General features: G+C 50.3%; 1 protein-coding gene across 2 annotated transcripts; it reads left to right on the forward strand.

Moving 5' to 3' along the window:
- Window positions 1–750: 750 nt before the first annotated feature.
- LOC127188187 (tyrosine-protein phosphatase non-receptor type substrate 1-like) lies at window positions 751–20,454 on the forward strand. 2 transcript variants are annotated; one of them, XM_051144607.1, is made up of 7 exons: window positions 751–1,144; window positions 5,275–5,592; window positions 6,026–6,358; window positions 8,447–8,560; window positions 11,252–11,276; window positions 18,036–18,087; window positions 20,050–20,454. In XM_051144607.1, the coding sequence occupies exons 1-7, from the start codon at window positions 766–768 to the stop codon at window positions 20,296–20,298; spliced, it is 1,470 nt and encodes a 489-aa protein (XP_051000564.1). In that variant the 5' UTR covers window positions 751–765; the 3' UTR covers window positions 20,299–20,454. The 2 variants fall into 2 exon arrangements, with proteins under 2 accessions (XP_051000564.1, XP_051000565.1); XM_051144608.1 differs by having other exon boundaries at window positions 18,036–18,075; window positions 20,050–20,453.
- Window positions 20,455–20,978: the final 524 nt, after the last annotated feature.

A 20,978-nucleotide genomic window follows, 5' to 3' on the forward strand; every position in this document is an offset into this window, starting at 1 on the left:
TGCTAAACATTTTAGAGATGAAGAAACAAATTCTAGGGACCATAAAAAAAAAGCTGAAGCCGCACTCACCTCCCTGCATCACTTGGCGGTCGGTGAGCACCTGGGCCTTCTCTGATGACCTAATGATGGCTCCAAGTGATGCAGCCATGTGCTACTGAGCCACACCCAGAGCGCAAGTTCTCAGCTCTCATAGTGCTGAGAGCAGCTGGGCTGCTCAGGACTCGATTTCCAGTACAGAATCTAATTCTTTGAAAAGTACCACACATTCTGGGGTCTCCTATTTCTGCATCTCTACTGAATTTATTCCCTCTGTGGGGGAATCCAAGCTCCCATTCTAACTGACAAATTCAGATTTAAATTTCAGAGCCCAGATCAGGTTGTAAACTAAACTTAGCACGCTGTGACTTAGTTTCTTTCTTCCTTTCTTTTTCTTTTTCCTTTTTTTTTTTTTTTTTTTTTTTATTCTGTTTTTATTTTTTTGAGACAGGATTTCTCTGTGTAGCCTTGGCTATCCTAGACTCGTTTTGTAGACCAGACTAGCCTTGAACTCACAGTGATCCACCTGCCTCTGCCTCCCAAGTGCTGGGATTAAAGGCGTGTGCCACTACGCCCAGCTTAGTTTTCTTATTACAGTCTTGAGTTACAGGCCCACGTGGGGGTTAAACATGGTGGCTCTTGCAGTTGCTGAACTCAACACCATTGTGAGTACTCAGTCAGTGAAAATCACTGATAAACTTGAACTCGCAGGGTCCCTTAAGGTGAATCATGGCTGCCTCTTCCTTTCCAGGAGCCACAGAAAAGGAACTGAAGGTGATTCAGCCTGAGAAGTCAGTGTCCGTTGCTGCTGGGGACGCTGCCACTCTGAACTGCACTCTGACTACCCCGCAACCTGCGGGACCCATTAGGTGGTTTAAAGGAACAGGGCCAAATCGGCAGTTAATCTACAGTTTCACAGGAGAACACTTTCCTCAAGTTACAAATGTTACAGATGCTACTGAGAGAAACAACTTGGACTTTTCCATCCGTATCAGTAACGTCACCCCAGCAGACGCCGGCACCTACTACTGTGTGAAGTTCCAGACAGATTTATCAGAGTATGGCAAGGAACTCCGGTCTGGAGGAGGAACAGAGCTCTATGTACTTGGTAAGTAAGCCTGCGCCTTCTTCACCCCCTGGTGTGTAGCAACAGGTCAAAGAATAGCATCCCTATCCCGCAAGTGTGCAATGGAAGATCAGGCTCATGGTCTGGGCTCACCCTTCAACAGATCAGGGAAGCTGAGGCCAGTTGTTTGCTCCAGGCTCCAGGCTAGCATGTAAGAGGACGTCTGCACCCTCATCCTCCTGCCCACAGCCCTCTCTCTTTCTCGTTCATGGATCACATACCAGTGAGTACCAGAGTGCACATCCCAGCCAGGCTCCTTGCTGCCCAGGCATTACGCATCTCCACAGGCCAGCCAAGTACACAGGAGGCGCTGAGCCTACAAGTTACTGCAATTTTCTCTTGATAGATAATTCAGATTTTCCAAACTGTGAACTTCTAGAGTAGTGCTGCTGCACTGGATGGCTCATTGTCTAGGACAGGGATACCTATTGCAAGAGACCCACTGCATCCCATAGCGTGTGCGGTTTAATTTGTGTGGGTGATACCAGTTTCCCCTCCGGGCAGCCACCAAGTCTCCTCCACACCTCTGCACAGAAACAACGCAGGTAGCTTATCCTGATATGACAGAGACAATGACGTTCCCAGGTAGTGTGTGTCACTTGCCTGAGCCACTACAGCTAGCAAGTGGCTTCCTGCCACATCTTCATCATAACATTTTCTCCTCAAACCAGAACTGTGAGTGTCCACCTTTCCAGGTGTGTTAGGACACTGAATAGCCCATTAGGAAGCCATGAGGAATTGACCAAGACCTGGCCATTTGGAGCAAGGCTTGGCTTCTGTCGAGCCCCCAGTTTCTCTTCGTGCAAATGATAACACTAATGGCTCCATTCCGGGTTCTATCCGCATCACAATGTTAACAAAGCCCTAGATGAGATGTCAGGGTCGTTACTGAGTATGAGGAGGACAGGGGACAGAGTAAGTCTGGAATCACATGGTAGATAAACCACTCCCTTGCCTGTACCACATAGCAGCCTCAGTGGCCTCCTTTGTCCATGCCACTCCTGGAGTTTGTGGTCAGAGCTGAGACAATGACATCATATCAAACACTAGAACAGTGCCCGGCTTGTAGGAAGGATTCCACCAGTGGGAGCTGTGCTGAGCTGTGTCCATGTGACCTTGGATGGGTCACTTTCCCTTCTTGGGCCTCAATTGTTGGTGGAGCTGGGATGGATCGATGGCTGTCCATCTGCTTGTATAACTCATCTAAGAGACTAGAAAGCACCACACACCTGTATCTCCCATAGAAATGCTGCTGTAAATGTGCTGACATGGAGCTGAAGTTTCTGAGTGTGCATATGTGCATGTGCGTGCATACGTGTGTTCAAGTGTGTGCACACGCATGTTGTGTGCATGTGCGTCATGTGTGTGCATAAGTGTGTGTATGTGTGTGTGCATGTGTGACATCTGCCTGTGCATGATCAGGGGACAGAGGAGAATGTTTATGTTCTATCATATTACTTTCTGTTTGAGACAGGGTCTCTTACTGACCCTGGAGCTAAGCTGGTGGCCAGCGGACCCCAGCAATTCTCCTGTCTCTGCATCATTCCTGCAGCACTGGGGTGATAGGCACATACCATCGCATCCAGCTTTTTACAGGTCCTTGTAATTGCTCAGCAAGTGCTCTGACCTGCAGGCCTATCTCTATAGCTTTTGTCTGAAGTGTCTAGCCACAGCCAGGGTGAGACAGATGTCCTGAAACCTCAGAAGAAAATCCATGACTTTTATTTTTCCCCTGGCAAAGGTGGTCTCCATGAAGCTGGTCCTCAAAAGCCCTTTCTGCTTCAGAATAGCAAGTGCTCTCTGGGTCCTCTTGATGATCAGAGACATGTCCAGGAGCCTCAGCAGCCTGGAGATGCATCCCACATAGCCCTGACAGCCCTGCTCGGACCCCCACCAGGAATGGGAATTTCCTGACCTATACACATCCGTGTCTGCACAGACCCTTCCTGCCTCGATGACCCCAAATATCACAGATCCTTCCTCAGTGCTCCAGGCTCTCTAAATGGCTCAGCTGGATGATGCACCTGTGGCCCCTTTGGGGTTTTGGACCTGCTGGCCTAACTCGGGTCCTGAGGTGGTTACTACAAAGGAGGAAAGAGCCACAGTGTGTGCCATAGAAGACATGTGTGGTCTCAGAGCTAAAGATAGTAGCCATAGCTGTTATTTATTATGCCAGAAGTCACATTTATGTCATCTTCCCCGGGGTGACGTTTTTATCCACTTTGCATGGAGGAAACACAAGATGGATGCTTGGAGGATTTTTAAAATACTAAGTTAAGTATCTCAGTGGAAGAGATGAGTCCTCCCCAGTATGGGCTTGTGAGCTCAGAGGGAGCAGCTGGTGTCAGGCTCCCAAGAACCCAGTAGATGGTGACTTCATTTGTTTCCTGATACCCGTGGGATATACCCAAATCCAAAATTGTTCAAGGCCTTCATCCAAGATGGGGGAGTTTGCCTGTATCCTACACATATCCTGCCATCTATTTTAAATCATCTCTGGATTTCTTATAATACTTAATATGATGCAAATGCTATGTAAATAGTTGTTCTGTGCATTGTTTAGGGAATAGTGACAAGAAAAAGCCTGTACTGATGCAGCTTTTTTCAACAAATTTTACATCTGCCGTTGGGTTAGATTTAAGTCCAGGGAGTCCCCAGGGCCAGAAGGATGACTCTTCACCACTTCAGGGTCTTAAAGCTGCTAGCGTCCTGACGACAAGACTTCAAGTGACACCCTTTCTGTGCCTTCAAAATATCAGGTGGATTTTTAGGAGCAAGTTATGTGTTGGCAGATGGTGTTTGCTGTCTGGAAGTGACTTGCCACTGGGTGATAATAAGCAATTTGCATTAACCCCTAATTAAAGGGACACTGCTTCCTCCTAGTCACACGTGTGTCCTTTCAGGACCAGAAGTGCTCTCCTCCCCCACCCCCCACCCCCCTTCCAGGATTTCTCTGCCTCCCGAGTACTGGGATTACAGGCATGTGCCACTGCACTGGGCTTGCTGTCCATCTCTTTAATAATTAATTAGAAATCAAGAACTACTCTTGACTTTCTTAATGTAGAAGTGACCGTTGTTTCCAACCCTTAACAAAAACTCTCCAGATTTAAAGAACAAACAAAACTCCATCCCTTTAGCCTTTCCCTTTCAATATAGGATTTGGCATGGGTGAGACCTCCTAGGGTGTGCAGTGAGAGAAGGGAACCCATGTAGTGAATCCCTAAGTTCTTACTGGGAGAACTTGAGAGTAAAGCCTAGGCCTGGAGAGTGGCTCAGTGGCTGTGGAGCCTGTACTGCACTTACCAAGGACCCTACAGTTCAGTTATATAGCACCCACGTGAGATGGCTCACGGCTACCTATGAGTCCAACTCCAGGGCATCCAGTGCCCTCTCTGGCCTCTTAAAGAACCCGCTCACATACATAGACACATTCAAAAAGTTAAGTTTTTATAAAAACCTGGGTCAAGGACAGATCCTTGTGCCTTCTTGTTTGAGAAGCATCTCTGTGTGGCTGCTGTCCACACAGGAAGTCTCCAGGGCCTCCTGTCATCCTCACTGCACCCAGAAAGAAACATTGCCTGCCGAGCATCTCACAGGCGTGGCTCTGGGAGGTGCTCATGGGCGTGGCTCTGGGAGGTGCTCATGGGCGTGGCTCTGGGAGGTGCATGCATCTCAGAGCAGCCATGGGTTCCAACTCCGTGCTTCCTACAGTGTGGTTTGGTTCCCGAGTTTACCCCCTGCAAATGCTTTCTCCAGGAACGCAGCTAGGAGTAGTTGAAGCAAAGAAGGAGCCAGGTCAGCAATCCCGGAAATCCCTGAAGTAGAGATTTAGACCTCAGGCCTGGGGTTACTGGTCTTGCCTTACCGTCTGACTCATGAAACCTCTGCTGAGAACATGGCCACTCCAGGTTTATCAGGAGAAGACTAATGAATAGTGTCGCCAGGCTGGAGAGGCGGTTTGGTAGTAGAGCAAGCACTTAGTGTGCATGAGGCCCCAGGGCCGAGCCCTAGCTCTCCAGTGATGATGGTGCTTTCTAGGCAGGCTGTTTATACCACCAGTCCCTTTGCTTGGCCATCACAATCATATCTCTTGTCTATGAATGCTCCTTTAGCCAAACCTTCCCCACCAGTGGTGTCCAGCCCTGAAGCCAGGGCCACATCCGGGCAGACAGTGAACTTCATCTGCAAGTCTCTTGGCTTCTCTCCCCGGAATATCAGCCTCAAGTGGTTCAAAAATGGGAATCAACTTCCCCAATCGGAGACCACTGTGACCCCTGAGGGAGAGAATGCCTCCTACACCATCTTCAGCACAGCCAAGGTGGCACTGACGTCCAAGGATGTTCGTTCTCAGGTCATCTGCGAGGTATCCCACACCACCTTGCAAGGAGGCTCTCTTCGTGGGACTGCTAACTTGTCTGACATCATCCGAGGTAGATGTCCTTGACTCCTAGCCCAAGCACACAGTGACCGTTAACCCTACAACTAGCACCACGCTGTAGTTGCATTTATGTTACCAACAGCAGCTACAGTCGCTGGGCACCCAGTATGAGCCACACACCCCCGCTCTTGCCTGGTACCTTCATTTATTTTGCCGTGGTGACGTCATTCCCACTCCATCCCAGAGGCTGCATGCATTGACATCATTCATTATCGTCATACCCTTCCCCAGATAAGGCACCTACTGTGTGTTCTGGGTGCTGTGCTTAGTGGTCCCACTCACCTTCAGACCCGCGGTGTTTGAGTTACCTGATGCATACCTAGCACTCCTGTGTTTGCTGTGTGGTGGGAGAGGCTCAGCTCTGCGGCCCCTCCTCGGGATCGGAGTGCAGTTTAAGGTTAGAGCTTTTGCCTGTACTATTTCAGTTTCACCTACCTTGGAGGTCCAAGGGTCCGCGGTGGCAGGGAACCAGGTGAACGTCACCTGCCAAGTGCAGACGTTCTACCCCAAGAACCTCCAGCTGACCTGGCTAGAGAATGGAAACGCATCACGGACGGACACGCCCCAGGACTTCCAAGAGAACAAGGATGGGACCTATAACTTGACCAGCTGGCACCTGGTGAACACATCTGCTCATAGGGAGGACGTGCTGCTCACTTGCCAGGTGGAGCACGACAGCCAGCCAGCCCTCACCAAAAACCATACCGTGCAGGTCTCTGCCCACCCGAAGGAGCAAGGAGGCACGGATACCACCTCTGGTGAGTGGTGAGGCCTCCACTCCCACTGCCTGGCTACCTTTGTAACTTTATCTTGATTTTATCTGTTGTTTTTTTTTTTTTTTTTTTTTTAATGTTAAAGTTACATGTAATGCTTATTGTAGGACAGCCTAGAAGTCTATAAACATAAGCACAGTTTTAAAGTGGGATCTCTCTACACTCTTCTCCAGCCCTCACAGCCCTACCATCAGCACTGGTAAGAGTTTGGTCCCCTGTCTCGATGGGTCTGTTGACACGATGCACCGGAGAAGAGTGAAGGGAAGTAGTCAGGCTTTGCTTGCATCCTACCCTGTGCCTTCTTCACCTAACAATTGTCCCCATGGCCCCTCCCTCCCCCTCCCTCTTTCTGGCCTCTGTTCCTTGCCCTGTCCTTGCTTGTGCCTCCTCTACCTCCCATAGATGCTGGTGGTTTGGCTCAAGGACAGCCATTACTGCAAAGAACACCCTCACTCCCACTGTTACCCAGTTATTACCTCCATGAGACAGTCTTCCCATGGCTGTTTCTAGACCAAAGAGTGTGTGTCTAGGACAGCTGCCATGCTCCACCGTTCCATGATAGTCAACATGACAGCAGCGTCACCTCAGCCCCTCTAGTGTGCTGTCGGTCAAGAGCTCTTCCTTTGGAAAGTGGCCACATGGCAATAGCTTTTCTAGCACTGTCTCATCGTTTGTCAGTACCACAGCCGATGCTTTGTACATAGGAGAGCCTCTGAAGGGAAGAGAGCAAGCACTATGTCTTCCCTCATCTTTCAGAGATGCCCCAGGAACCCCTCAGGCCTGTGATGTGCTCCTTTCATTTTACCCATGCCTGATTCTCACAAAATACATACATAGTATGTATGGGCAGGATATGTCCATGTCCACGATGGCTCTGTCACTGACTTGCTCTGTGGTGTTGGACAAGTCGGTGCCTCTCTCTGAGCCTCTGCTTGCTTGTGGACATGTTGAAGGGGATAGGTTTTTGTCACTCCTTAGTTTGTAAGGGTCATGACTGTCTTACATAACTCTACCTTTAGAGCACAGACAACCTTGTAGGGAATCAATAAAAAAAATACTGTGAGAGAGGGTGAAAGGCTGGGCAGGTGGTTTGTCAGGTCATCCTCATTGCTGTTGAATGAGGTAGAGATTAGTATGGGCCTCAATACCGGGAAACCAGCAGCGTCCATGGCTCTTCTGATGCCAATGAGGACTAGTTGGAGCACCTATCTGAGTTCACATTTCTGTGTCATAGAGCCCTGCTCTTGGCACAACTGTGCTGTGGTCTGAGACAATGGTTCTCAGCCTTCCTAATGCTGGGACCCTTTAGTGTGCTGTGGTGAACCCCTCCCCCAACCATAACGTTATTTTCATTGCTACTTTATAGCTGTAGTTTTGCCACTGTTGTGAACCGGAGTGTAAACATCTGTGTTTTCCCATGGTCTTAGGGGGAGGACCCCTGTGAAAAAGTCATTCAATCTCTCAAGTACCTGACTGTCCCCTGCCACAAACACACACACACACACACACACACACACACACACAAACACACACACACACACACACACACACACACACACACACACACACACACTGTGGTTTAGGTCCTGGGCAGAGAGAACATGAAATCCTGGTTGCTCCACAGAGCCCATGCCAGCGGCAAGTCCTTCATTTTCACCACCTTCCGCAGCCCCCACAGCTGACGGCTGCTGATTTGGTTTCCAGTGTATCTGTCCTGCTGTCATGACCGATGAGAAGGACGGCTTTCTGTTCCTCAGGATCAGGGGTATAGTTTCTGCCTGTATCCTGTAGCTGCTTTCTCTGTGTTTGCCAGCAGCGTGTGTTTTGCTCTGCTCAGGAGTGACCTGAGCAAGCCTAGACATCTCTGGCTGACCCGTCTGGAGAATGGAAATATATCATGGATGGATGCGCCCTTGGCTTTCACAGAGAACAAGGGTGGGACCTATAACTTGCACAGGCTGGCTCCACAGCTAAGGATGGGAAAGGGGCAGCCAGTCTCCATTTTTTATTTTTTATTTATTTTTTTCTGTTTCTGAGTTGCATGCATGAGCCCTTCTTCTTTGTGGTCCTCAGGTGACAATGATTCTTCCAGCCGGAACATCTTCATCGGTGTGGGCGTGGTGTGCGCTTTGCTGGTGGTCCTGCTGATGGCAGCCCTCTACCTCCTCCGGATCAAACAGAAGAAAGGTGGGTGGGATCCCTGCTTTCTCACGGGGATATCCTCACAGGATGGGCCCTGGGTTCTTAAGCATGTGTGACTTCCAGTGCTGAGAAGCCCGGAGGGTTGATGGAACAGGGTCACCACGCTGGAGTCTAAAAGAGTCGCTCCTCAGCCCTCTTCCCTCCTCACTGCAAAACGACCCTCACTGCTCCAGGACTCATGTCTTTATGGGACCACCACTAAGGTAGTAGGAAATACGGAGCTGCCAGGGTAGCGAGCCGGGGAGCCTCGGAGTCTCGGGACTCTTCCTGCTAGCCTCAGAGAGGAAATGCCTGAGCTGCCCGCAGCCTTCTGCATCCCTTACATGTGTCCAGGTTCCATGTTAGCAGGTTCCCCAGTGTTACTCCCAACTACCGCCAAGCGAATGCAAGTGGGAGAGCTGGCAGAGTTTCCATGTAAGCTGTTAGGAAAGCACCTGACACACAAATGCTTAACAAAGGCGGTTCCTACAGCCAGTGTCCAACAGCAGCTCCATAACCCCCTCCCAGGAAAGCCCCCTCACAGCAGTAAGGTACATGGCCTTAAACTCCACCAGGGAAGGTATGCATTCCAGGCCAGGCTGCGTTTCCCTTGTCGTGTGTGGTTATGGCTATGCCAAGCTTCCGGCCTTAGAGTCAGGCCAACAGGGCTCCAGGCTCTTGTTTCATATTTGCCATCGCAGCCTCCGCCAGCTCCCCTTCCCCCACCCGAGCTTGGTTTAGTATTGGATTTGGCCACAGCCACGTTAGAGGAAACAGGCAGGGGGCAAGCGGTTCATCTGACTCGTTTGAGGTCACACAGCTAATTAGGGGCACTGATTTGAGAGTGCTTATGAGGCCCAGTTGCACTGCTGTGAAACAGTAGCTCTGCCACCTTCTGGGACCTCACAGAGAGGTCTGCTTTAAGCTGGTTTTTCATAATATCTCTTTTACTGAAAGTGATAGATACAACATTTTATATCTCACCTCAGTACACCCCTTTATGTATAAATTTGAAACTCTGAGAGGTTTTCTTTTGGTTATATTCTGTTCTCTTTGCTGTTAAGAAATGCCAGCTGTGACCCTCATGAACCACAGCCTGAAAACAAGTGCCATCCCAAGCTGCCATCCCAAGCTGAGTGTCGGGCTTAGTGGGGACAGTGGCCACCCAGTCTCCCATCCCCTTGTGACCTCTCTGTCTTTGTCCCATGCTCTCTGTCTCATCTGGACCAACTGGAAGGACTCACCTTTGAAACCTCAAGTTCTGTCTGAGGACTTGAGTCCTTAGTTAGTTAATTAGTTAGTTAGTTAGTAGGTTGGTTGGTCAGTTAGTTTGTTTTGTCTGACTATTCCCAGAATGCCTAGAAAGGGGCGTACAGGAAGGACCCCTGTTCCGATCAGGAAAGCATGTCCCTGGAGCAGCACCTTGTTGGGCCAGGGACATGCTTGAGACATTGGTGAAATCCCAGCTGTCCTTTCAGAGGCTCAGCACTGGGTACAGGCAAGCTCCTTATGGGCTCAGCATCAGTGCCTAAGAGATCAGAAGAGACCATCCAGCCCCTGAGTAGTGAGTGTGTGCAGAGCCCGGCTCCCAAATATAGACTCAAGCAACAGTGACAGCCAAAATGTGCTCAGCCTGGGTCCATGGAATAATGCAATCAGTTCTCACCACAGATCTTGGGAATCACCCTGACCCATTTTACAGATGAGGCGACTGAGATACAGCAGCCCTATGAAACATGTTCAGAACCTTGTGGCTGGTAGACTAGAACTCAAAGCCAGAGAGCACATTAGGATGTCCTCTGCACATCACATCCCTCTATCTCTCCTGTACCCTGAAGAGCCATCCTTTCTCCCCCATCATGACTACATTGGGGTGAACGATCCCATTTCACCTGCCAGTGCATCTGGGAAGATATCCATTGTCTGGCTTAAAATGAGGACAGTCTCTGTTCCCGAACCCCCAGTGATGTTTGTGCCCACAGCACTTGGGTCCAGGGCCTCCCCCCATTCAGATGTGGCGTGCTGCCTGCAGCCTCCCTCTACACCTGCGCACCTGCAGACCCAGATCCGGGGAAGGCCCAGCCTGCCCCACCCAGCTGCCTAAGCTCATCGTCCTTGGGTGGCCTGTTCAAAGTGCAGTGCTGAGCCTATTTCAGTGCATATGTTGCTTTTTAATTACAATTTTATAACAAAATGGGAATCAAATGGCTGCAGATATAATATAATCCTCCAGAGATAATCTGTGGGATGCCCGTCCTACATCACAGACCTAAAAGCCCTGAATCAGACAGTTGCTTTCTTGGAAAGCGAGCACAAGTAAATAATGGGCGAAGTGGCTTCTTTAACACCCACACCAGGGGTCACACCTGCCCCACAGCTCTAATTCCTGTTAGGTCCCACATCACTCTCTAGTGATGTGGGTCCTAATTGGGGCCTGCCAAAATAGAAAATTATGTGCTTTAGTGAAGAGGAGGCCTGGTGGACAACAGGAGGACACCTGGTCCCTCTGAGCTTAGCCTCTCGCTCCCCTCCCCGCCCCCGGAAGATGGTGAATTACTATGGGCCATCTACTGGCTTGGCATTAGGCCCTCCCTGGGCTAATTCTCCCATATCCCTGGAGGCAAACCTCGGCTCAAGGAAAGTTACACAGCAAAATTGTTTCTGGTTAAATAGCCACTGTTTCTTTTTCTCTTTCAGCCAAGGGCTCAACTTCTTCCACAAGGTAAGTGGGCGTGGTCACTATTGTAAGTCACTTATTTATTTAAAGTTTTAAATCTGTGTGTGTGCACGTGTTTGTATGCGTGAGTATGGGCATGTCCTTGCCAAGCATGCAGATGAAAGTCACTGAGTACCTTGGTCGTTGCCACAGTGCTTGGCTGAGATTGGGTCTTTGTTCCACTGTGCGTACCAGGTTGGCTGGCCTGTGAACTGGGGACTCTCCTTTCTTGGTCTCCCATCTCCTCTTAGGACTGCTGGGATTACAGACAGATGTGAGCTGCCACCTCTGGCTTTATGTGGAGTCTAGAGATCTGAGCTTGGGCTGCATGCACAGCAGGCACTTTACCCGCAGAGCCATCTACCCAGATCTCCCTCCTCCTTTTACTTAGTTGACTGACAGACTCCCAAATACTGCAAATCACCGACCCTCACTCCTTTTTCTCTTGTATCCTGCTTTCCAGGTCTATTTTTAATTATTGCCTTAACGGAATAGGTTTCAGGGCCTTTGCATAATCTCTAGTGTAAGAGACGGTGGCCTCCCCACTTAAGCCATCTGTGTCCATGAAGTCCTGCATGCTCCACTGGACTGGTCTTCCCAGGCCTAAGCCACATTCCCCGCCTTCCTTCTGCCAAGCACCTCAGTAGGTGCCAAGGACCTGCTAGGGTGGTAGGTAAGGCCCTTCTGAGGTCACAGCCTGCTCAGGGGCTCAGGTGGTGACGTCACAGGATGTGCTAGTGCAGTCAGTTATGTTTGGGGGGGAGGGGTTGTTGCAGAGCTCTGTTGTAGCAGCTGGGGTACAACCTGGGCTCAGAGCTGGGAAGGGATGTAGGAAGTATGCAGAGCACGGTGCCTCCAACAGAGCAGGGGTGGGTCGCCTTGTATGAGGGGCTCCGGCAGAGGAAGCCACGGCCTCTGAAGAGACATGTGAGCAGGGACCTGAAGCTTTGGGTTCTGGGGGCGGCTTAGCATGCCTGGACAAGAGAATGGGTCAAACCAAGCCTGGGATGGAAAGGCCCAACTGACCCGGGCACAGGAAGGCAAGAGATGAGGAAGCCCATGCAGCCATGGGAGCTTCAACTCTTTTGGAGAAAGGCTTGTCTGGCTTGTAAGGCCGGCCCTGGTGCTCCCCAGAGGAGTAGGAGAGCACCCTGTAGTCTGTCATGTGAATGTACCAGTGACATATAAAATTGTAAATGGCTTCTGTCGGTTCAGGTGAGGCAGTGTCAGCATGTGAGCTGTGCGGACCCGGCCTTCCTTCCTCTGTCATATTCTCTCTTCCTCTCCCTCCCCTGCTTCTCTCTCCTTCCCTTCCTTCTGGAGGCTGCAGAGTGGAATCCAGTGGTATAAAGCTTGTGACTGTAGAAGGACTCGGGTGGTTCCAATGGAGATGTGACCTAGCTTTTGTTTTACAAGTACCGCCTTCTTCCGTGGGTAGATGCTAGGTGACAGGTGTGGCAGAAGCAAAAATGCTAGTGAAGAAATGACTGGAGTGGTCTAAGCAGGTGATGAAGGCTTGGGCCGGGTGGAATGTGGGCTAAGAAGTCATTAGATTCTAGTTGTATTTTAAAAGATAGGGATAAGAGGACTTCCTCATAAACAGGGTATAAAGTCAAGGACAGCTCACATTTTGGAGATACTGAGGCTTCTGCCCTGTCTGGAGGACCATCAGTAATGGGCATTGTGGTTACACATCATAGGAGCATCTCACTTACCTCCAGGGACTCTGGGAAGCTTCATCTGCCCCAGTCTGCCCAGCAAGAGAGAGTGCACAGTGCCCTTGGGATAAGCCTTGCTTCCTGTTTCGGTCTTCCCAGGTAGCCCCCTGAACTGACCCTGTCTAACCTCCCAGCCTGTGCCTGTCCCCAAACATGCACATCACTGTGCTATGCCTACCCCCCTCCCCTCACTTCAGTTGTCACCTGGTACAAGTCTTTTCTAGAAGCTGAGCACGTCTCTCTCCTCTGCTCGGAGACCTTGAGTTGCTTTCTGTAGGCCTTCAAGGTCAAGTTCAAAGGCCTTATGGCTTGACCCCTGTGCTTACTACACATTGTTAGTTCTGGCTAGCCTTGAGGCCTCACACTGGGCTGGGCTACGCCTCTCTTTTCTCCTGCCACACACAGGGCTCCAGCTTTCCTCCAGGCCCCCTCACACTGGCCTCTTCCACACATATACCATCCAGAGGCTCTAAAGGATACAGGGACAGGGTGGGTTCTGCAAACGATACCTCTGGAGCTGTGCACCGTAGTAGCTAGAGCCCTTTTACCTGGTCCCCTCTTAATCTTCTCCACTGATGCCACTACTCCCTCTCGGGTCAGGAGGCCTCCTGTGAGCCTCCGGTGCTTTGTACGGACATCCTGGTGTGTCTAAATGTGGGCTCTGGGCCTGTCTGCATTTCCCTGGCCATATGTATTGAACACAGGGGCTGTGTCCTTCCTACTCTCAGCCAGCAGTTACAGCACTTGGTGCCATCCCTGGGGTAGGATACGTTTTTGGTTTTGGTTTTGTTTTTTGTTTTTTGTTTTTTCTTTTTTCAGAAAGGCTTGTCAAATGAAAGAATGACTGAATGGTTGTCATCCCTGGTTGCAAGGCCTGTGTGCTCTGAGCCCCTGGAACTCCATCCCCGTGGGAGGGGGTTGCTGTCCAGTTTGGTTGTTGTTGTTTTTTGGTTTTTGGTTGTTTTTTTTCCCTTCTGTTGTTTTTCGATTGTCTTACTTTGTTAGATAATGTCATTCTGGAAGAAGAAAAAGTGACAATATGAGAATGGCAACAGCAGTCACAGCTTCTGTTTAGTGAGCACTTACTGTGTCCCACGGCCCATCTGTCCCTTTACTTAGATCGTCCCACTGGTGATCATGACTTTCTCTCCCTATCCTTGCTGAAGGCCAGCGGTCCCCAGACTTGAGTGTGGCTGAAGCCTTAGGGACTCTTCAAACACAAACCAAACCTGAGCCTCTGATTCAGATATCATGGCACCCTTTGGGGGCCCCCTGTCTCCCAGTAGGTTATCATGGTTCCCCTTTCTGTGGTTGAGGCAGCCAAGATCTGAGAAATCGGCATGATGCTGAACTGCCCCGGGCCTGCGCAAAATTTCTGGTGCCGACACTGGCATTTCCCCGTTGATGCTCTGCCGCCTCCTGCCACCTGTTTCTTCCTTCAGAGAAGCAGGGCATTTTCTGTCCTTTCATATCATTCCAGCGTTAGCCTACCCAGGGAGCTAAATCACTAGCTTCTTTCATGTCTCTAGACCAAAGTGACGGTGGGTAGCAAGCCTTAATGGTGGTTTCCTGGGCAGCAGTGGCTCTGGCCCAGCATGGGATCAAATACTTTCTGAAAGACACTGGTGCTGGGGTAGGAGACAGCCTAGCACCTCAGAGAGGGTGACGGGGATCCTACGCCTTTGAACTCAAAGGCTGGCCACAGGCCCAGCCTTCTGACATACAGGCAGAACACTGTTACCCCACCCACACGAGAGTGTTGTCTGCTCTTTTATTGGGCACTGGGGTTCATTTGGACAGCCACTGTTTAAATGTGAAACATTCACTGCGTTCATTCTCAGAATACCAGGACTACCCCAATTGCGTGTTTATTTGTCTGGGCTGAGCTTAGCGAGGAGCCAGACTTGAGTGGCACTGATGGACTCCAGTGAGAAAACACTCAGCCTTTCCACTTTGCGAGTATCGACAGAGGAAGTTATAAGCCATGAGCTAGCCCAGGACTAGGTGCTAGGGTCTTTTCTCATCATCCCGCGGGAGGCGGCTCGTCATGAAAACTAGAAGCTTAATAAGGGATGTGCAGCAAGCGGTGGAAAGGGTAAAATGAGGCAGAGCAAAGGGGGAGATCAGGGAAGGCTCCCCTAAGTAGGCAACATTTAGAAGAGAGACAGGAAGCTCCTGTGTGGGGCTGTCAGGGGCTGGAGCACACTAGGTGGGGAGTAGCTGATTCCAAGGTCCTGAGGCAGGAGTGTTGATGAGGCTAGAATAACTGGAGCACAGGGGAGGAAGCCTAGAGCAGGGACAGGAACAGGCTATGCAGAACCTCACCAGTCAGGATGTGGAAGTGAGCAGCTCCCCCTCCTCTTCCTCTTCCTCCTCCTTCTTTTGTTTGGGGATGGGAGTCTCAAAACCCAGGCAGACCTTGAGCTTGAAACCCTGCTCAGCTTTCCAAGTATTGGGATTGTGGGTATTGAACCAACATGCTTGGATTTCACTTGTGCATTACAAAAGCAAGAAGTGAAGACAGGGAAACCAAGAACTTCCACTGCCTGAGGGCCTGGGACCAGCATGAGAAGATGACCAAGGAGCAGAATTTGATGTAGCTTTTGGAGATGGCCAGTTAGCCTTGTGGTGCTCGTACAAGCGAGGAAAAAATCCAGCATATGTCCCACTCTGGTCTGAGTCCAGGATGAGGAATGGTGGTGCCGTATCTTAAAACAGGACAGACAAATGCTTACAATGTTGAATACTGCTCTGAAAGGTAGGGATGCTTTCCCGAGAACAGAGTTTGGGAGTTCTGTGAAGGTTCAGATAAGGCAGTTTAAAATAGGATCTCAGCCGAGCCCAGTGGCACATCCTTTTAATCCCTGCACTCGGGAGGCAGGGACGAGTGGATCTCTGTGGGTTCAAGGCCAGCCCAGGCTACAAAGTGAGACCCCCCATCTCCAAAGAAAAGTGTTAAAATAGGATTTCAAAGATTTGTAAGGAGAGCTGTCTGTGCAAAGGCCTTGGGGCTGTTTGATAGGCACTGGCTTCAATGTTGGACGCCAGTGCCCATGCGGCAAGGCAGCAAGGCAAGGAAAAACAGAAAACAGAGATGAAGATGTGAGGATGTCCTAGAGAAGCAGCCACACCCAACCCAGCACTGATGGTGATGCCTTCCATAGCTCAGCCATAAAGGATACATATTAAGTTAACCAAAAGAAAAGTCGTAAGGAGTTTGTGCTGGCTGGTTTTATGTCAACTTGATACAAGCTAAAGTCATCTGAGAGGAGGGAACTTCAGTTAAGAAAACGCTTGATCAGAAGATCAGGCTGTAGCCAGGCCTGTGGGGCATTTTCTTAATTAGTGATTGATGGGGGAGGGCCCAGCCCATTGTGGGCAGTGCCATTCCTGGGCTGGTGGTCCTGGGTTCTTCTATAAGGAAGCCATGGGGAATAAGCCAGTAAGCAGCACCCTTCCATGGCCTGTGCCTCAGCTCCTGCCTGCAGGTTCCTGCCCTGTCTGAGTTCCTGTCCTGACTTCCTTCAGTGATAACAGTGATGAGGAAGCCTAAGCCAAATAAACCCTTTCCTCTCTGGGTTGCTTTGATCATGGTGTTTTGTTATGGCAATAGAAACTGTAACTAAGACTTCACCCAAGGCTATTGCTGAAGAAGAAAATGCAAAGCAGCAGCAGCCCTCCTGCATAGTCAGTGGGCAGACATGGAACGGAATAAGAGTAGTGAAGTGAGCAGACACAGCCAACCAGAGTGTGTGTGTGTGTGTGTGTGTGTGTGTGTGTGTGTGTGTGTGTGTGTGTGTGTGTGTGTTGGGGTTTCTGAACAAGATGGTGACTGGATATGAACCAAACAGGCAGAAGGTGGGAGCTGGTGCCTGGGGAGAGAGTGGCACGATCTCCTATCAGTTGCATCCTGGATCCTGGAGGACTGTGTGGCCACATGGGACACCTTATGATCCAAGCACTCGTGACAGCTCTATCAAAAAACCCTGCAGCCAAGCCCCATTGCTCATCCTGACATTATCCATGCTCCAGCGCCCCAAGTTTCTGGCATGGAATTTATAGACCTCCTGCAGAGCTAGTGGCTCCAGCTTGCTCGGCACCTTCACTGTGACCCTCCAGTGAGCCACACCTGGCTTCTGATTGCTGAATCGGGGCCATAAACAGTGTTTGTTGTTGTTTATTAAGAAGGCATTTTGATTCTTCTCCTTCTCCTCCTCCTCCTCCTCCTCCTCTTCCTCCTCCTCCTTCTCCTCCTTCTTCTTCTTTCAACAGAAATACATAGGTATAGTTATAATATAGAACATTCGGGGAATACAGGAAACTGAAACAAACAAACACACTGCGAAGATGACTGCTGTTAGCATTTTCTTTCCAGCTGTCCAAACATTTTCATTGAGATTGCCTCACAGAGATTTGCTCTCTCACTTATTAATGAAAGCATTTGCAGCTCAACCACTACCACAACAAAACTTCTCAGGACTGAGGGCATGACTCAGAAATGCCATTTTATTAGCATGAACAAGGCACCAGGTCCTGTCCCCAGCACCACAAAAATAAAACAGAAACTTCTCATCTGGTCTTGAACAGGAAACTGTTTGGTTTATGCTAATTTTCAAAAACCACTGCCCATGGGCAAAGCCCCAGGATATAAACTTACTTCCACATCTTGCCCAGGGCACAGGCCTTTGTGTATTCAATCCCCCAGAAAGGTATAGTTCTGGGTCAGTATCCAGCTCAGGGTTTGTTCAGGACTTCCCAAAGGATTTCTCTGCCTTGCCTCCCCACAGCCTCTACATCCCACCTTCCTCAGCGTGTACCTTTTCCTGCACTATTGTTTTTTAAAGATCCTTCCAATGGGGGCTTTTTAAAAAGCGTGTCTGCACTGTTTAGAATTCCCTCAGTGAGACTGACTCCTGTGTCCAGACGTTTGATAAGCAGTTATGGTCCCTCCTCCGCCTGTGTAGGAAGTAGGGCCTGAACACTATTATGATTGATTTGCATAAGCTCTTGAGATAGATATTTTTATCCGTGTCTCTTTCCGTTTTAGGTTGCACGAGCCTGAGAAGAATGCCAGGGAAATAACTCAGGTACAGGCTTTGGTGAGCTGCCCTTCCTGGGAAACTTGGGGTGTGATTTCCTTGCTTCAGCCAGGAGTTGCAGATCCAGTTCTAAATTAAGACGCTGGGGGTAGGGAGGATCTGTGCATCACTCAGTCACCCATGAGCCCTCTGCGTCCTTCTCTGCTCCAGTCAGGAGAGTCTGGGGCTCCTTGGTTCATTGGTAGCCATTGCACAATGCCAGAGGGAACCAATAGCAGAGTGTGCCCAGGAAGTAATAGGCCGAGTCAGATTACAGCCTCCTTTGTGCTGTACGGTCCGGCTTCTGGGCAGGTGATCTAGCCAGTTCCCCCATCTGCAGCACCAGCATCAGATCACTTCCACCTCCTTGTAGCCTGCTTTTCCCCTGCCAGCCATGGCCCCTCTCACCTTTGTGGAGGAGGGAAAGCCCTGTGTCACTGATTACCTGGATTACAAGGGCACCTTCCTTGACCCAGTGGCTTCTCCCCCCTCACTGCTGAGGAGATTTTTATAGGCAGCATTGTTGTTTTATTCCCCAGACCCCTAAGTCCTGTTGTCTCTGTCCAACGGTGTCACCTCTGGGGACACAGGGTTCCTCAGAGCCTTCTAACAGGACAAACCCTGTCCTGAACCTGGAACGAAAGCACCAGCTTTCCTGCCGTTTCCAAGGCAGTTGACACCACTTTCGACATAATCTGCTGACAGAGCTGGTCTTGGAGAGGCGTGGTATCTGTAGGCCAGACAGCTCAGTTTCCCAACCCAGCCCCTACCAGCCCTAGCTATGAGATGAGTGGTAATTAGCAAATAGAAGACACATTCTAGTCATGGCAGCAAGAATCCTTTTCGCCCTGTTATTTTGTTTTTGAGCTTCCTCCTGGAATCTTCTGGGCAAAAGATGATTGTGAGAACTGGTCACCACAGCCCATAGAAATTCACATTCTGAGACTTACTGAGTTTGCAACTAAGTGCCGGGTCCTGGAGGAAGGTGGCCACTTTTCTTTTGTGGAGCCTGCAGGCAGACTTTTGCTCTAGGTTCCCCAGTGCTAGCCTCCGGATCTTGCCAGGGCGAGACACCAGTTTAGTCAACATGGTTTCCCGAACAGCAGTGAGTACCTGCAGGCTCTGAGTAGAGGCACGGCCCTATGGGAAGTCCACCATGGTAGGATCCCAAGAGGCTTGTTTTCTTTTTTTCAGCCAAGTGACTTAGCCCAAATTACATTGAGTTTACATCTGCTCCCCAAGTTACCTTTGTCATCTGTAAAATCGGGCCAGTGATTCTCCCTGAGTAGAGTTGTAGCGAAGCCTAAGTGAAGTGACTTCCGACTGTGGGTCTCTCTCCATCGATCCATCAATCCACTCGTCCTCCCACCTATATATCTTTTCACCCATCCATCCCATCACCGTGGACCAGGCCTCTGTACTAGCCTTGTTGTCTGCAGTATAACAAATGCCCAGGGAAGAGGTGTTCCCTATCTCCTGGGAGATCACATTGACTAACGTTGCAAAACTGACATACTCTTGGGTGGTAGATGCTGTGATAGGGAGATGTGAGCTGAGGAGCTCAGAGGGGCTCTGGGCCCAGCCAGAGGCATTGAGGACCACGAAGATCTTAGGATGGAACTGGGCCAGAGCACAATTGTACTTGGTGCGTTGGTGTCTCTTATAAGGAGAAGTGAGGGTGGGTAGTCCAGGCCGAGGAGAAGACACAGAAAAGGGGAGAAAGGAGCTGCAGGAGGTTCCACCTGAAAAGGAAGAGGGGCCATGAAGCAGGGATATGGGCTAACTAACCACCATGGTGTTTCAGAAGACCCGACAGGAGGAAGGTGCACCGGAGGGAGAAAGGCTGGAAATAAAACTAGCCTTGGCAGGAGAAGGGCCTGAATTAAGGCTGAGCCCTTTGGGAAAGAAACAGGCCAACTCTGTAGCTAGTGGATAGGTGAACAGGCTGACGTTCCAGAATGACGTTCTCTCCATGTCTTTTAGATCCAGGACACCAATGACATCACCTATGCAGACCTGAATCTGCCCAAAGAAAAGAAGCCTGCCCCCCGGGTTCCTGAGTCCAACAATCACACAGAGTATGCAAGCATTGAAACAGGCACAGGGCCTAGGCCAGAAGATACCCTCACTTATGCTGACCTGGACATGGTCCATCTTAGCCGGGCACAGCCGGCCCCAAAGCCTGAGCCATCCTTCTCAGAGTATGCCAGCGTCCAGGTCCAGAGGAAGTGAATGGGACTGTGGTCGGCTCTAGGGCCCATTTCCACAAGTTTTCTTGTCTCACGTGGAGTGGCTAGGATGAGGACAACCAGCCAACCAGTCCTGTCCCCGGAAGGCCAGGTGGCACGGGTCTTAGGACCAGGCATAAAGGTGGCCTTTGCCTTCCCTCCAGGGCTCTTCAACACTTCTAGGGCAACCATGACCCTTTCTTCTGGAGGCTGGTGTTGGCAGAACCAGAGGGGGAACTGGAGAAAGCGGCCTGCAACCCAACAAGTGTGCTGCCTCGCTCGGCCCATCACAGGTGGGTCCGGATCTTGGTCTTGGCGACCCCAGGTTGCTTCCTCGATGCTCCAGAGCCTGGTCTTCTGTGTGGAGACAAGCTTACCGTGTCCACCCAACTTGAGCTTTTGGTCAAGGACCCCTTTAGCTCAGACTGCCCCATCCATGGAAGAACTACATCCGAAGACTGCGAGTTTTCAGCCGACAGTGCTGGCCTCCCCACCTCCCAGGCTGACTAGCCCTGGGGGAGCAGGAGCCCTCTCCTCCTAGACCGGCAGAGACTCCCTGGGCATGTTCAGTGTGGCCACACCTCCTTTCCGGTCCCAGCTTGCTTCCTCCAGCTAGCACTAACGCAGCAGCAGCACTCTGTGGACGCCTGTAAATTATTGAGAAATGTGAACTGTGCAGTCTTG

The sequence above is a fragment of the Acomys russatus genome, chromosome 4, assembly GCF_903995435.1.
Source record: "Acomys russatus chromosome 4, mAcoRus1.1, whole genome shotgun sequence".
Lineage (NCBI taxonomy): Eukaryota > Metazoa > Chordata > Mammalia > Rodentia > Muridae > Acomys > Acomys russatus.

Coding starts and splice junctions, on each gene's coding strand:
- LOC127188187 (XM_051144607.1), top strand. CDS start 766: ATGGCTGCCTCTTCCTTTCCAGGAGCCACAGAAAAGGAACTGAAGGTG. Junction 5,593..6,025: donor CTTGTCTGACATCATCCGAG/GTAGATGTCCTT, acceptor GTACTATTTCAG/TTTCACCTACCTTGGAGGTC. Junction 6,359..8,446: donor AGGCACGGATACCACCTCTG/GTGAGTGGTGAG, acceptor TGTGGTCCTCAG/GTGACAATGATTCTTCCAGC.